The sequence below is a fragment of the Petaurus breviceps genome, unplaced genomic scaffold (assembly GCF_028583685.1).
Source record: "Petaurus breviceps papuanus isolate PSGF00001 unplaced genomic scaffold, PetGlider_PUasm1.0 76, whole genome shotgun sequence".
Classification (NCBI taxonomy): domain Eukaryota; kingdom Metazoa; phylum Chordata; class Mammalia; order Diprotodontia; family Petauridae; genus Petaurus; species Petaurus breviceps.
In genome coordinates this window covers 11,465,346-11,480,260 of record NW_027186473.1, presented here as the reverse complement: position 1 = coordinate 11,480,260, position 14,915 = coordinate 11,465,346, and the positions used below count along the sequence as shown (strand labels likewise).

At 42.8% G+C, this 14,915-nt stretch overlaps 1 protein-coding gene across 1 annotated transcript in view; it reads right to left on the bottom strand.

Moving 5' to 3' along the window:
- Positions 1 to 13,955: 13,955 nt before the first annotated feature.
- The window catches only part of GSX2 (GS homeobox 2), a 1,788-nt gene continuing 828 nt past the window's right edge, over positions 13,956 to 14,915 (bottom strand). Inside the window, exon 2 of the mRNA XM_069105031.1 lies at positions 13,956 to 14,296. Coding sequence (XP_068961132.1) covers positions 13,956 to 14,296 — 341 coding nt within the window. The remainder of the gene's footprint in view (positions 14,297 to 14,915) is intronic.

Below are 14,915 nucleotides of genomic sequence, written 5' to 3'. Positions count from 1 at the left end.
AAGGTATTTAGTTTCATATTTAGTTTTCAGATTTAGTTTAATATAATGTAGTACCTTCCACATCTATTCTCTTTTCTTCCCTCCATCTCTCTTCTTGAAGCATTCATGTCATACAAATAAGGGAGTACCAGTTGCCTTATAGCCTCTTGCATTTCTTGCCTTTGGTGGATCTTCATCTAGGTCATGTTCCAGGCACTGTATTAAGCATTTTACAGTTATTATCTCATTTGATCCTTAAAAACAAGCCTGGGAGATAGGTGCTATTATTATTTATATTTTACAGATGAGGAAACTGAGGCAAACAGAGGTTAAGTGTCTTACCCAGGGTTACACAGCTAGTTTCTGAAGATGGATTTGAACTCATGTCTTCCTGACTCCAGGCCCAGAGCTCTATCTACTGCAGCAGCTAGCTGACATGTTTAACAAATGCCAATATTTTGTTCAAGATAATTTCTATACACATTTTTAAATATTTCTAATAACATCATCACAATAATTTCTAACACATTTTTGCCATTGTCCCCTGTGACTACCTTTGCCTTAAAATCAACAAGTAACAAAGTCTATTTTGATTGAGTTTGGAGAATCCTGTGAATTCTTAACAGAATTTCCCAACTCCTCTCCTAGAATCCCAGTACTTCAATTTCACACTAAGGGATCTAGCAATTTCATCATGTCAACTTTGGTTGGCAAGGACTTTGATAAAAAAACAGGAGAGCATGATTGCTTCAAAATCTGGAAATGGTAGTAAGGAGCCAAAAGAAGATCAACTATTATCCCTTAAGAATTGGGTGCTTTTAGGACAAGCTAGTTTTGATTTAGGATTGTATTGGAAGGAGGAGGTAAGAAATACATTTAGGACCAGGAGAAATTTGCTTTGTAATAAACTGAAGTTTCCATCTGGTACAAGAGGTACAAATAGTACCATCTGGTACTATTTCCATCTGGTACAAGAGGTACAAGAGGTACAAAATAATCAGGAAGAAAGAGGTGAGGAATGGAATTTCAGTATGCAGGGGTGGGTGAGAATCTAGGTAGAGCTGGCAGGGATAAATGACAGACAGTTTAGAGTGGTAGGTGGGCATACTGAAGATGAAGGAAGCTTTGGGGTAGAAGATAGATTGGATGAACCTGATAGAAGTAAGAGAAACTACTTATTGGTGGTAGGAACTCTTACAAATGGAGACAGTAATTAAAGAGAGGTCTATTTGTTTATTCATCCATTGATTCATTCAACACCATAAGAAATGAGTTCACTAAAGTTATGAAAGAAGTAGAAATAGCATACTAAATCATTTAAAAACATTCATACACATAGGAACAAGCAGTCACAACAGGACATCAGAATTCCAAATAGAATAATCTGTTGGCAATGTATTCACACAGAGTTTTGATGCATCTCAGTTTGAGGGACCATTTTTTCTTCTGTGCTCAAATGCTGAATTTAGTATATTCAGGTTTCTCTCAAGTTTTTTTTGTCAGTGACTTGAATAAAGAATTTTTTCCTTGTAAATATAAAGCTAGATGGGATAATCAATACGAATCAGAATTTTTAAAATACTGGAAAACTGAATCAAAACTATCAGGATAAAGGAATAAATGTGAAAATTACATTTAAGTTGAAATGTTTGGCCTTTGTTTTCTTTCTTTCTTTTTTTGCCTTTTTTTGGGGGGAGGGCAATTGGGGTTAAGTGACTTGTCCAAGGTCACATGGCTAGTTTTTTCGTTAAGTGTCTGAGGCCAGATCCGAACCCAGGTTGTCCTTTGTTTTCAACAAGAATCAGTGGTATCATAGGGTGAATTAGATTCAAGTGAGGCAGAGTTCCTAGAAGTTGTCAGCTTCACTCTCTCTTCCTGAGTCATCAGTGACAAAAGTCAGGATGAATGGTGATGGCCTGGGATGTAGTTGGATGACCCTGGCATCTTTAATATCTGACCAAGCTTTAAGTACTCCACAGTGCCCATTTTAGTCAATTGTGGCTGATACAATTTGTTCTCATCTGTCCATTTTGACAGGGAAATCTTCATGTATTTGGTGTTGACATCCCCCTAACTGATTGACAGGTTTGTCAGTTACCCTCATGTTGAATAATGGCACAAGTAAGGAACAGGAAGAGGGCAGTTAGGTGGAGAAATGGATAGAGTGTCAGGCCTGGAGTCAGGAAGACTTTGTGAAGTTCAGATCTGGCCTCAAACACTTACTAACACTGTAACCCTGGGCAAGTCACTCAACCCTGTTTGCCTCAGTTTCCTCATCTGTAAAATGAGCTGGAGAAGGAAATGACAAACTGCTCAAATATCTTTACCAAGAAAACTCCAAATAGGGTCACAGAGTGGAACATGGCTGAAAAAAATAACTAAACACAAGGATCAGAAAGACTTCACTTGGACTATAAGCTAACACAGGTCCATAATATAAAGAACTGCTTAAAAATAGATCACAGGTATAACATTAATTTACAGTCAAACCACATCTAATCCCAATTCTGGGGACCACATTTTAAGAGGAACACTGGGAAACTAGAGCCCCTCTGAAGCAGAATAGGATTGTAAGGACTCTGTAAACCATTTCCTAGGAAGAGCAACTGAAGAAAAGAGGGGTATTCAACATTAGGGAATTTAGAATAAGACTTCTATGGATAAAGAAAAAGGGAAAGAAAACTTAAGAGGTCAACTAATGCAATCATTCCACTTCACAGATAAGGAATTTGATAGAGAGGATTAATGGCAGGCCTGGTCTCCATTTACAAGTTTGGATGGGCAAAACTTTTCTAGCTACTCAAAAGAAATGCCACTGAGAGAGAGAGTTTTAAGTACAATATATGAAAGAATTTTTTGATAACCAGAATTGTCTAAGAATTTTAATTACTCACTCACCTGAGGTCCCTCAATCAGTGGAAATGTTCAGAAGAGACTAAATAATATAAGATGAGAATCATTCCTCCGGGGACCACAGAAGGGATTCCCGCATGGTGTGCAAGGCTGAGTTAAGGCCTGTTTCAAAATTTAAGTGTCTATAATTCTATAGATAGAAAGAAATACATGGGATACAGAACAGCAAATGCTAGGGACCCTTTACTGATCTGGTTAGTTTGTCAGGAGAACAGGAAGAAGCAGAGAAAAAGTGTTTGTGGGGCCTGTTAGATAAATGGGAAAGAATTTAATTCAATCCGGCAATCCTTTATCATAAGAACATGCAATTTGCCAACTACTGTGTAAGGCATTGGGGGGGGGGGGAGAGGGGAAGAGAAGAAAGGAAAGAAGGAAAGAGAAGAAAAAAGAAAGAAAGAAAAGTGTTTCTGCCTTCGAAGAGATTACTTTCTACTGGCTAAAACAGATAAAAACAAAATATACACTAAGTAAAAACAAACTAATGAGCAGGTAACACAATTCTGGGGATCATAAAAACCTCCTGGGGAAGGTGACACAAATTGAAGAAGAGAATTAAAAATAAATTAATGGGCTGAGAATCGATGAAAAAGGGAGAATGAAGGTGGAATGAAAACTTTTCCTTTCTTTTCTCCAGCAGCATCATCTCCAAGTCCCACCACAAAGATCCCAAGTGCACAATGCCTCTTCTTCCTCAGGTTGCTGACCTGAGGACCTTTTTTCATCTTCACCACGCTTAACCCAGGCAATGGAGGGGCTGCAGGCCTTTTTCCTCTGGGACAGTTGATCCTGCAGAGGGTATCTACAAAGGAGGGCAGGGGCGTGCTGTGTGCTGACCGGGCCTCTGGCCATAGCATTCAGAAACGGGGAGGAGGAAACGGATGGGGACACGTGTCACCCACCCCCGCTCCAGGGCTGGCACCATCCAAGAAGCCCTCCACGCCCCCTGCTCGGCGTAGCGAGAGGGTCGCCTGGACCATTCAAAAAGCCCTTGATCCATGACAAGCGTGGCTTTTAATGCGGGAAGAGGCAAGATTGTTCAGGTGGCAGGGATCCAAGGCGGAGATTCCCTTCTCTTCCCAGTCCATCCACCCACCCGCCCTCCTCCTTCCCTCCCCTCCTCGCCACAAAAAAAAAAAAAAAAAAAGACACACAAAAACTTTTGCCACACTATTAATATATTCGAGTTTCCTCCCACTTTCCCAATGGGCTACCAGCTGCAGAACTCCTGAATAGAAAGCTTAATTGTGCTTTGTCATGCAGAATACCTCGATTTTCTATAGAAGGTTACAAAGGGCCGTTTGAAGATTCAGAGTATTTATTTCTTGGCTAATAGAGAGCCATTTGCATAGAGCACCTCTTCGCTTGCCAGACCCAGGTAGCAGAGTCGAAACCACTGAGGCCCCATTTTTATCCTCCCCCCCGCCCCCAGATAACACAAGGTGGCATCTGAGAATCGCAGTTCCCCGCCTCTGCCTCTTTTACCTCTCTACCACTACCAACCACCACCACTCGCCCCATTCCATCCATTCCCTACCTCCCCTCCCCAGGTCACGGCTGGGGCTGGGGTCCCAGCGTGCCCCAGGGGCTGGTGATTTAGAACCAGCCTATAAGTCTCTGGTCCTTCAAGTCTACACTTAGGTCCTTCTGGCTGACCTCCCTCCGGCCTCCGGCGATTTCCTATTCCAGGCCCCCTCGAAATAGCGACCTTGGGAAGTGTTTTAGGGCTCTGGCTCCGCCCACGTGTTTGAACAGCCGCCAGCCCGACCAAAGAACCCGCTCTCGGGCTGGGGCAGGAGGACGAACCTGAAGTTCCCTGGTCCATCCTATCTCCCTCCTAGGGTGTAAATGGCCTAGACCGTTCGATGTCTCGGGGATCCTCCGGTAATCTCAAACTAATTATTATTTGGATACGAAGCTGCTACTTCCCGTGTTTGATTGGCACCACTGCCTTCAGAATATCTTTTCTTGTTTCTTGTTTTGACAGTTTAAATCCAGGTCTATGTGACATATAAAGGTAATAAAATTCTCATTTCATTGTTAATCTTATTTCATTGCAGTATAGGATTTTACCCTCACACCTGCGTGGCAGGGTGTAATTCCATTAATAAAAAAAAATCAACATATTCATTGCATGTCTTTTCCCTGATGATATATTGTGAGCAGTGTGAGTTGAAAAAGAGCCATTTATTCCCACCGTGAATGAGCCTGCATGGGGCGGGAGCTTCACCTGCCCCCTCAGTCAATTAGGAATGTATCGAAAAGTCTACCAGAAAAGGAGTTAAATTAACCGTTCGCTAATTTCCTTGTGTCCCTCCTACATAATCCCCCCTTTTCAGCTTGCCCCAGAAATTACCACATGTTGCAAGGTTCAAATAGTGCCTAATGAAACAGTGACTAAACGGTTCTCTCTCAAACGCCACAGAGCCCTTTAGCCAGACCTTCAAAGACTATGGGCGGAACCAGTTGGGGGTCCAAAAGCTTAAAAAAAAAAAAACCTCTGAAGGAAAGAAAAATCTAACCAGCCAATAATTGTAGGTCCAGCCAACGAAGTGGAGACACTGTTCTTCCCCTCCTCCCCCGTCTTTCCAGCCCCCACAGCTGGAACGCTCCAGGTCTCCCCGACCTGGGGTGCGCGAGCTCGAGGGGAATTCCTTCTAGGGCCCAGCGGTTCGAAGATCCCCCTTCCCTCCCCCACTCACCCTCGCAGCACCCCCCCTAGTTGTTTCAGCGCTGGAGGGTATTGGGAGGAGAGAAGCTAAAAGTTGGGGGTAATTGAGCAAAGGCACAAAGAGAGGCAAAGGAAAGCAACTCAAAGACGAAAGCAGGGATGAGTGGGGTGCTAGAAGAAAAATCCCAAAATCCTCCCTTCCCCCCAAAGTGTCTCGTCTACCATAAGTCCTAAAACCATGTTAGCCTCTAGGAATCTCAGCATCCCTTGCCACGAATTTCAAAGCCACAAAATGCTATGCAAATGAGTAATAACCGTGGAAACTAATTAATGAAGTAATTAATTAAAGAGAAAAAAGGGGAAGGTGGTTAGTTTCTGCTTGACCCAAGCAATTTCAATTAGGCTTTGTGAAGGTGAACTCTAACGGAATGCCTTACCATCCCTCCCCCCCTTCTCTCTATTTTTACATATATTTTGTACTGTACCTATGATTTCATTGATTTCCTCATTTTTACACACACACACACACACACACACAATCTACTAGTCTGAGCTGGGAGGCTGAAGCTCAAAAAACTTCAGGACTCAACCGAGTTCACGCTGCATTTGCAGGCGTTAGCAGTTGCCAAGAAACCCAGAGTTCTTTCACATCTTTTCGGGGTAGTCCTCATGGCTACTTTCGCTGTAGTTGTAGATCTACCTTTCAGGGCAGCGATTTGCGCTGAGCGCGTCTCTCAGATTCCGGGTCCATTGTCCTCTCTTAAACTTCGGTAGCAAAGCAGCTAGCCTCAGAACTAGCCGCGGTGCACTACTCAAATTTGCCTTAATCTCTCTTTCTCTCCCTCTCCCCCCCCCCCCCCCCCATCTCTTCTCTGTCTCTGTGTCTCTCTGTCTCTGACTCTTGTCTCTCTCTCTCCCTCCCATACAGACCAAAAAACCTCCCCTCCCTTCCTCTCCCCCCTTCTCTTCCCTCCCTTTCTCTCCCCACATTTCCCTCCCTCTCCCTCGGGACTTGAGTCACTTATTTGAAACGGTGAGGCTAATACAAAGTCATCAAAGCACTATGGTTCTTGTCTTAAAGTGACAGCCCTCTTTATGGGGCTGTTTGAAATACGCCCCCTGCTTTTCAATGTCTCTCTATCCATCTTTGTCTGCTCTTCAGAAAAGCGGACAATATAAAGCACAGCCTGGCGAGCTCCCCACGCTCAGGCCTGGGCAGTGCCAACCTCCGCCTTTAAGCAGATTGAAATTGTCACTGCTTCATTAATCTGAAACTAGTTACTTTCCTAAGCACACAGCATACACTTCCGATCTATTTGGATACACTTGCAATAGCCCTGAGTCTTTCCTGGATAGTGGGTAGTGAGTAAGGCTTACTAAGGGAGTGAAAAATACAGGGTTTGACACTGGAAAATCAATGGGATCATATGTGACGGTATAATAGCATCTAAAGTAGCAAGGGTGAAAAATGCTCTCTTTTTTCCTCCCTGGTTGGGGCGGAGACGTTTGGAGAGGAGGTGGCGGGAAGATTTGTGCTTATTATGTTTTAATACTTTCCAAAGGAAGAGGTATAGGACAATAAATTTGATACACAGAATATTCACTATGTATCAAAGGATCAGGAGGTCTATACAGCTCTCCCCACCTCCTCCAACCCACAGCTACTGTGTCTGTGCGTCCCTCCACAAGAAATGTATTTTGGAAGTGCTTTGGAGGAGACATCTCACAGGTTGTCTAAAGTCCCTTTGAATTCTAACATCCTGTAATTCTTGATTTTCTTGTACACAACACTAACGAAAAAAAAACCCACCCCAAGAAAGGAATACTATACGAGCAAAGGGAAACTATGCTCTATATCTAATTATTTGTTCAACAACCTCAGCTGGTTTGCTTCTGCAAAGCCCTGCATTAAGCTCTCCTTCTCCAAGTTCAGTGGACCTCTTACCCTCTAAATTCCTGGGTCTTCCTAGCAAGTTCACTCTGGGGAGACGGGATCCTGTAGTTTCTCTCTTCCATAGAATCAGCTGCTCACCCCACCGCTTGGGGGCGGGGGAGGGCGGGAAGCCCGATTTTTTTTTTTTTTTTACATTTTCTCCAGGATTATACATCCGCTTTTTGGGTTTTTTTTTTTTTTTTTTTAATTCTCTATTCCATTCTATTCAGATCAAAGAAATGGGCCTCTTTTTTTTTTAAATGAGCTCAATTTTTTTCAGTAATGTGAGCCTAAAGATTTATAAAATAGTTTTATATTAAATTATGTTAATAGAAGCTTAGTAAATGCACCATTTAATTGCAAGAAAAGTGCTCCCTTTTAACGGGTCTGTCACCTTAACAGGTACATTCAAAGATCCGTCGAGAATAATGAAAATAGGAACAATTGTTTCGATGTGTGAGCCATATGCATTCAACCCTGGGACAGCTTTCCACTGTGTTTAGAACCCCTTCAACTCCTATTACATCTGAAAAGGGGGGTATTCTCAATGGCATTATTCTTTACCCCTTTGAAGATAGGCCTTTGTTTTTTGGGGAGTTGCTCCTAAATTCTCTCTTCTATCCCTGCTTCACCCACCTTGTTCCAGGGCCTTGTCTCCTTCCCAACTGATAATTTTCTGAAGAACTAAACCAACTAACAAAACAACAAACCTCTGAAGGGGGAAGGAAGGTAGGCTGAACCCTCCAAAAAGGGAAAATTGGACCAGAAGAGCCCAAGAACCCAAGTTATCTTCACCTCAAAGAACAACATTGGCAGAACAAGCATCTATTTGTTCCCAAATTGCCTTACTTTTTTTTTTTTCAGAGGCTGGAATGGGCAAATCTTTCTTTTCTCCCTGGAACAGTTGACTATAAGAATCACAATTTTAGAGCCAGAAAGAATCTAAGAAGCCATTATTCCAACTCTTTCACTTTCCAGGTGAAAAAGCTATGACTGGTGGAAGTAGAAGTACTTGCCCAAAATACCGAAGATGATTACAAAGTGGCAGAGAGAGGAGTTGAATATAGGTCTTCAGATTTCAATTTCAGCATCCTTTTCCTTACACTGTTCTCCCTCCCAATTTAGAAATTCCATCAGTGAGTGACAATTTATTGTCAATAGCAGGGCCTTCGGAAGCAAGGGGAATGATGGGATAATAGGATTTAGTTTGGAAAAGAACTTCAGAAATGGGCTAGGTTAATTTCCATAGTCTACAGATAAGGAAACAGCTCAATCTAGGAAAGTTAAGTACCTTGTCTAGGATCCCAGGGTACTAGGAAATAGGGTCAACAGAACCAGTTTCAAAGCCCTGGTTCTGTGATATCTGGTGTTCTTTCTGACTTACCTGTTAAGTGTCACTTTTGGCTTGGAAAATACTCTCAAACTACAGCCATCTCTCCTTACCAACATCCATTGTGGGAAAAGGAGGCAGAAAGTTCTATGAAAGGAATACTTGAAAAGAGACAGCCTCTAGATAGCAGCACTATTTTTTCAACAGAAGAACCCCAGGGTGGGTCTACCACATAACCATTTCCTTCATTCTCTGGACCAATTTGTGCCACAGAGGGTGTAACCTTCTGCACTTGGTGCTGAGTGGTGCCCTTAGAGAAACATCCTATAAAAGAAGGAAGAACACTTCTTGGGTCCCTTGCCCTTAGCAGGGTTTCCAGCTGTGTTGCCTTTACTGGAGCAATGATTGGTGTCAGGGCCTTTGCCTTGAGCTTGTGTCAGTCTCTGGGTGGGAGGGAGAGGGGGAAAGGCTTCTGCTTTGGTTCCTGTCCTCTAGATGTCTGGGGTCAATGGGCAGAGGCCAGGAACTCTTCCCCTCCTGTTATCTCTCAAGGGCTTTCCCTTTACATCGACCTCAGCATCTGCTGTTGAGGGAATGAATTTAAGCCAGGCCAGCTGCTCTGGAGGGTTACTTTGTGAAAGAAGAGAATCCCTTTCCCCCTCCCCCAATTATCATCTCTACAGCCACAACCATCATCTCCCTTTAGAGATTAATTCCCTGAGAAAGGAAGTGTTCTCTAAATCTAGGGACTGATTCCTCATATATTTCTGAAGTGGAATACAATTTTTCCCTAGATGGAAATACTACCCTCACCTGTCCTTTCTTCTTGGGTTTCTGTAAATTAGCAGACACTTTGAATTCTACTGTTTTTAAGATGGTTATTTTTCCTTTTCTTTTTAAGAGGTAGTAATCTTAGAACTAATGGTACTCAGCAACGTTCTACTCTCCAGAGACAGGCAGTAATAATAGAATAATAGAATTAAAGCTGGAAGAAAACATTGTGGTTTGGAGCCCATTTTACCAGTGAGGCAACTGAGGCCCCAGCAAACTTAATTTGCCCAGCACTACATAAATAGTGTTTAAGAAAAAAATTTGAACTTAAGTTTTGCTGTTTCCAAGTTCAGTGCTATACCACAATGCCTCTTTGTGAAATAATCACTTCATTCTGATTCTTTCTATTGGGATTCCAATTGGGGTGACTGTTCCCAAGAGAAACACAGTAAGAGCTTGAATTATCTCCTGCCCATTAAAAAAATATTAAGTGGCATTGGGTGGGAGCCCCAGTAGACCTTGACTTTAATGCAATTCTAATTTCCATTCCTTGTTTGGCAAAGAGAGAAAATATTTTCAGCTTATATTCAAACTGAAGGATGAACCCCAATAGAGAATTCATTGCACAGTTGTATAACAGTCCAACCTTCTGTCTGATTTATGACTTCCAAAGGCCCCTGACTAGTTCATAATTTTTCTTTTCATTTCTTCCTTCCTTTATATTTTTTTGTGGTGGTGGTGGGGAAGACAGAGTGGTCTGGGGGAGGATGAAATGAATGTCAATAACCTTCTAGCTTAAGAGAACTGCTCCAATTCTTCATTGTCTGTGTGTGTGTGTGTGTGTGTGTGTGTGTGTGTGTGTGTGATATCAGGGAAGAAAAGCCCTAGAAGAAAGTTCCACATCTCCTATGAAGACTTCTCTTATCACCCCAGTTGCTATTACCTCCCTCCCATTGCCTTGTACTTATTTTCTATATATTTGGTATACAGTTGTGTGTATACCACAAGAGAGGCAGTGTAGTACAACAAGAGTGTTGAACCTGAATTTAAATTCTTGTTTTGTTATTTACACCTTGTATGGCATTGGAAAATCTCTCAATATCTCTGGGTCTCCAGAAGGTTGAATTAGATGATTTCTGAGATTTCCCTCAGCTTTATGTTGCTACAGTTCTCTCTCTGCCCCACACCTCACTCCAAAATGAGAGCTCTCTGAAGGCAGGAGAGGTTTGCTTTTTGTTTTTGTATGCCTCAGAAAGCTGCCTGATGCTAACTACATGCTTGTTGGATGTTAAAAGAATTAAAGTGGTTAAAGGAAGCCTCTTGGAGGAGGCTTTCTTCCTTCAGCAAGAGACTCCAGGGAAAATAATTGCCTCCAGCTTTAGATATTGTTGTTGTTGATATTTTGTTGTTTTTGTTTGTTTTTCCTTGGGGAAATTCTCCCTACACACTTAGTGTCACACACACCCTACCCACACTCCATACAAGTGGGGAAAGAAAGTCTCTGAAGTTTTGGATTGGAAAAAAGAAAAGTTGTTTCTGGACTTTCATTTGAAGCAACAAGGCAGGCGCCCTGTTGCAGAGCTTGGAGCTGGCACCTGTGGAACTCTAGCACCGCCCTTATGGCAGCTACTAGCTAATTCTCCAGCCTGGACTCCACCAGGGCCCAACCAGCAGCATGGCTTCTGGGGGATTGTTGGGAGAGGAGAAGGGTGAGAAGCAAGAAGCATTTTTCTGGGGATTTTCTTAGATGTGAACATCACTCCTGCCAGTTCCCTCTACTCAGCAACTTTCTTGCTCCTTCACCTGTTCTCGGACTCCAGGAGGCTGGTTTTTATTTACTCAAAAATGATCTTTTGTGAAGCCAGAGAAGCAGCCTCAATTTCTGGGCACTGAAGACTGTCAAGAGATGGGAGGAGAGAGAGTGTGGGGTGGTGGTGGGACAGAAGGATGAAGTGGGGGAGGGGGTGGAGGAGAGGATACTGAGGGTATTTATCCTACTGGGGTACTGCTCCAGGGGTCTCCAACTATGATTCTTCTCTGTTTCAGCCAGCAGCAAACCTGACCCTGACTAGACACACACAAATTGATCAGATCAGATCTCATTCTCTATAAAACTTCAGGCAACTTAGTCTAGTCAGCACCTTATTCTGACCTTGCTCCTCCTACTTAGGATTTTAAGGACTTCATTGATTCTAGTAGATTGCCCTTTCTTTTCCATCAACCAAATTACACCCCGTATGTATGTAAATGGAATATCATGTCAGTAGCTAGTCAACTCATTTTCATTACTTCCCTCTCTGTCTTCTCTACCCAAATCCAGCTTCCTGACCTCTGTGGCACAGCCTCAGAAAGCTCCTACTCAGCTACTCAGCACTTTCCTCCTGGCAATTCTTTTTCCTCCAACATGCTGAGTCTGACTTGTCTGCTGCTCGAAAAAGTGAAGGGGTAAGGAGAGAAAATAGACTAATCTCTCTCGTTGATGGACAGGCTTAACTTTGGTCAAGTGGAATCGATAATAATGGGAGACTAAGAAAGGGCTTCATTATAAGAGAAATCAGAACTCTGTGTGAGTTTAAAATAAAGATCTCTTCAATAAATCCCCCTGGGTGACATCTTAATATATTTTTTTTTTAAAAAAAGGATTCAGAATGGAGAGCCACAGGCTCAGTGAAGACTGGCAATACAGTAGGCTGTACTTAAGTCAAGGGAAATAATCTCTCCCTGTTTCCTGAACCTCTTAGCTCCGGGTGCCCATGGAAAACAAAAATAGGGGTCCAGATTTTGAAGGCTGAGACCATCCATAAGCCCTCTCCTATTGCACCATACCTGGAGGCAGACTAGGGGAGTTAAGAAAGAGAAAAAGTTAAGGTCATTTTAAAGGGGAAAGGGAGTCTACTATGATGAACTCTATGAGGTCAGGGACCATGTCTTATTTAAACTTGGTACTTCACTGAAAGAGTTCATCATACAATAGGTGCTTAATAAAAACTGTGCAGTTGAGTCTTTAGTGTCTAATATCCAGGGCTTCAGGCCTATTTCTCAGTTTTATAGGGAACTGGAAGTCCTAAAAACATGTATTATCAATGAGTGGTGCTTTTTTGAAGGAGTAAGGAGTGGAGTTTACAATTTGTTGTTGCTTTCTTCTGTGAGAATTTTTTTTTACATAGTTGGATTAAGGAAAATTTTGATTCTGAGGAAGGAAGAGAAGCCAAGAAAGCAGAAAAGAGAGGGGGTAAATTTAGCAGCCTTTGGCACTTCACTGCTCTAAGCTGAAGAAAACCAAAAGCTTTAGGGGGATTAGTTGTAAAAGACATTCTCAGTGTGTTAATTGTGAGGAAGTTAGATCTGAGATGAGGGAGGTCGAGGGATAAGGCTGCCACCCATAATCATTCTCCATCACTGAATAATGACTGAAGGTGTTTCCGTGGTTAGTTTCATCAGTCTCTGCGGCACATTAAAAACCTAGAGCATCAAAACCCTTCCAACTGTGAGATCCATAATGCGGAGCCTGGTTTTACCTCCTCCTCCTCCCCCCCCCCCCCTTCTCGAAGGCTGACTTCAGACGCTGTTTCGATCTGCATCAGTTTCAGAATTGTAATTCAAATACACAATTGAGGTGTATGGGGCTCGGGAGAGGGAGAGAGAACATTCCAAAACAATTAAAAGGCTTTAATACCTCCTTTATTTAAATAAATATAAATATAAATTTATATAAAAACTATTCACATACAAAGGGATTCTCAAGGACTGGATTTGTCACTCTTTACAGACAATTTTCAGAAAGCAGAACTACAAGGTATAATTTTCTAAGTTAATTCCAACTTCAAAACTTCCTGTAAAAAAAAAAAGCACAACAAATTAAACAAAAAATGGGGTTCTGCCATAAGAGATGTTGAAAAACAGTAGGGTAAATGACATGTTTTTGGAAAACCCCATTACAGTGTTAAAAAAAAAAAAAAGACCCACCCTACAACACCTGCTTTTTTTGTGTATTATACAACATTTTTAGCTGACTTCTAAATCAGTTACACTTTAAAAAAAAAATCTATGATTGCGAATTGAACACGAACCAAACAGATAAAAACTGAAATGAGCTAAGCCTGGTGCAGAGAGAGGATGTGAGGAGCTGGCCGGCGTGCTCCTCCTGGCGTGGTTGCAGCAGCAGGTGCAGAACCCAGGAGTAGACTTTTCTCGGCCTGAGTTCTCACCGTTTTTCGCTGGCCTCTGCAAAGTGTTCATGATTCTTTTGGGCCTGCCAGGTATGCTCCCCGGAGGTCTCATGGGGGAAGTGAGACGAGGGGTTGGGGAGAGAGGGAAGGGCAGAGAGACCTTAGGAGCTTATCCCGATGAGGAAAGGGAGCTCATAATGGGGAGATCTCCTTATCTTCGTTGGCGGAGGAAGGGGATAAGGACTCTTCGTCCTCAGAGCGCGGGTAGTGAACTTGACTACTGACGCACTTGCAGCCCCCGTGACTGTTCCTCTGCGAACCTTTGCCCTCTTTCTTGTGTTTTACTCGACGGTTCTGGAACCAGATTTTCACCTGCTTCTCTGAGAGATTGAGGTATGTGGCAATCTCGATTCTCCGAAGTCGAGAAAGATACATGTTTGAAGAGAATTCCCTTTCCAGCTCCAGGAGCTGGGTGCTGGTGAAAGCTGTCCTCATCCTCTTGCCGTTTTGAATTTGACTAGTATCAGAGCCACCTGTGTGAGGAAGAAGACACAGCCATAAGAAGTATAGGTAAGCAATATCCCCAGATATCTCATACAGACATAGACATATTCGTACAACCGTCCCCTACGCACAGACTGGAAGAAAAAAGTCATTGTCATCTGGCCGAGTCAACCTCTACCCTCTCAGACGCTGACTGACGATTCAACACAAGTCTCATTTTCCCTTGGATTCAATACATTTTAAAAACTCCTGGGATTGCATACTCCTGAGGGTTAGTAGTAGTCTGAGGTATTCAAGAGCCTCCGGCTGCCTCATCACTGAAAGTCCCACGGAAAAATAATTGTCTTCCCCATGCCACAGGCATCACAATCACAGCAATTCAATCAAAACTGATGCTATCCACAACCACGAATACGGACAGATGCACTCACACTGGTACACAAATGCATACATCTCATTACAATTCTAACTTCATCTAAGACCGACTGACACTGTCGTCTGCCTTTTGGGGCTGCACCTTAGCACACTGACCCACAGTTTCTTCCTCCCCGAGTACTGACTAAACAGGTAAGCTAAACTATCCCAGATCTGGAGGCTTGGGGTGTGTGTGTGTGTGTGTGTGTGTGTGTGTGTGTGTGTGTGTGTGTG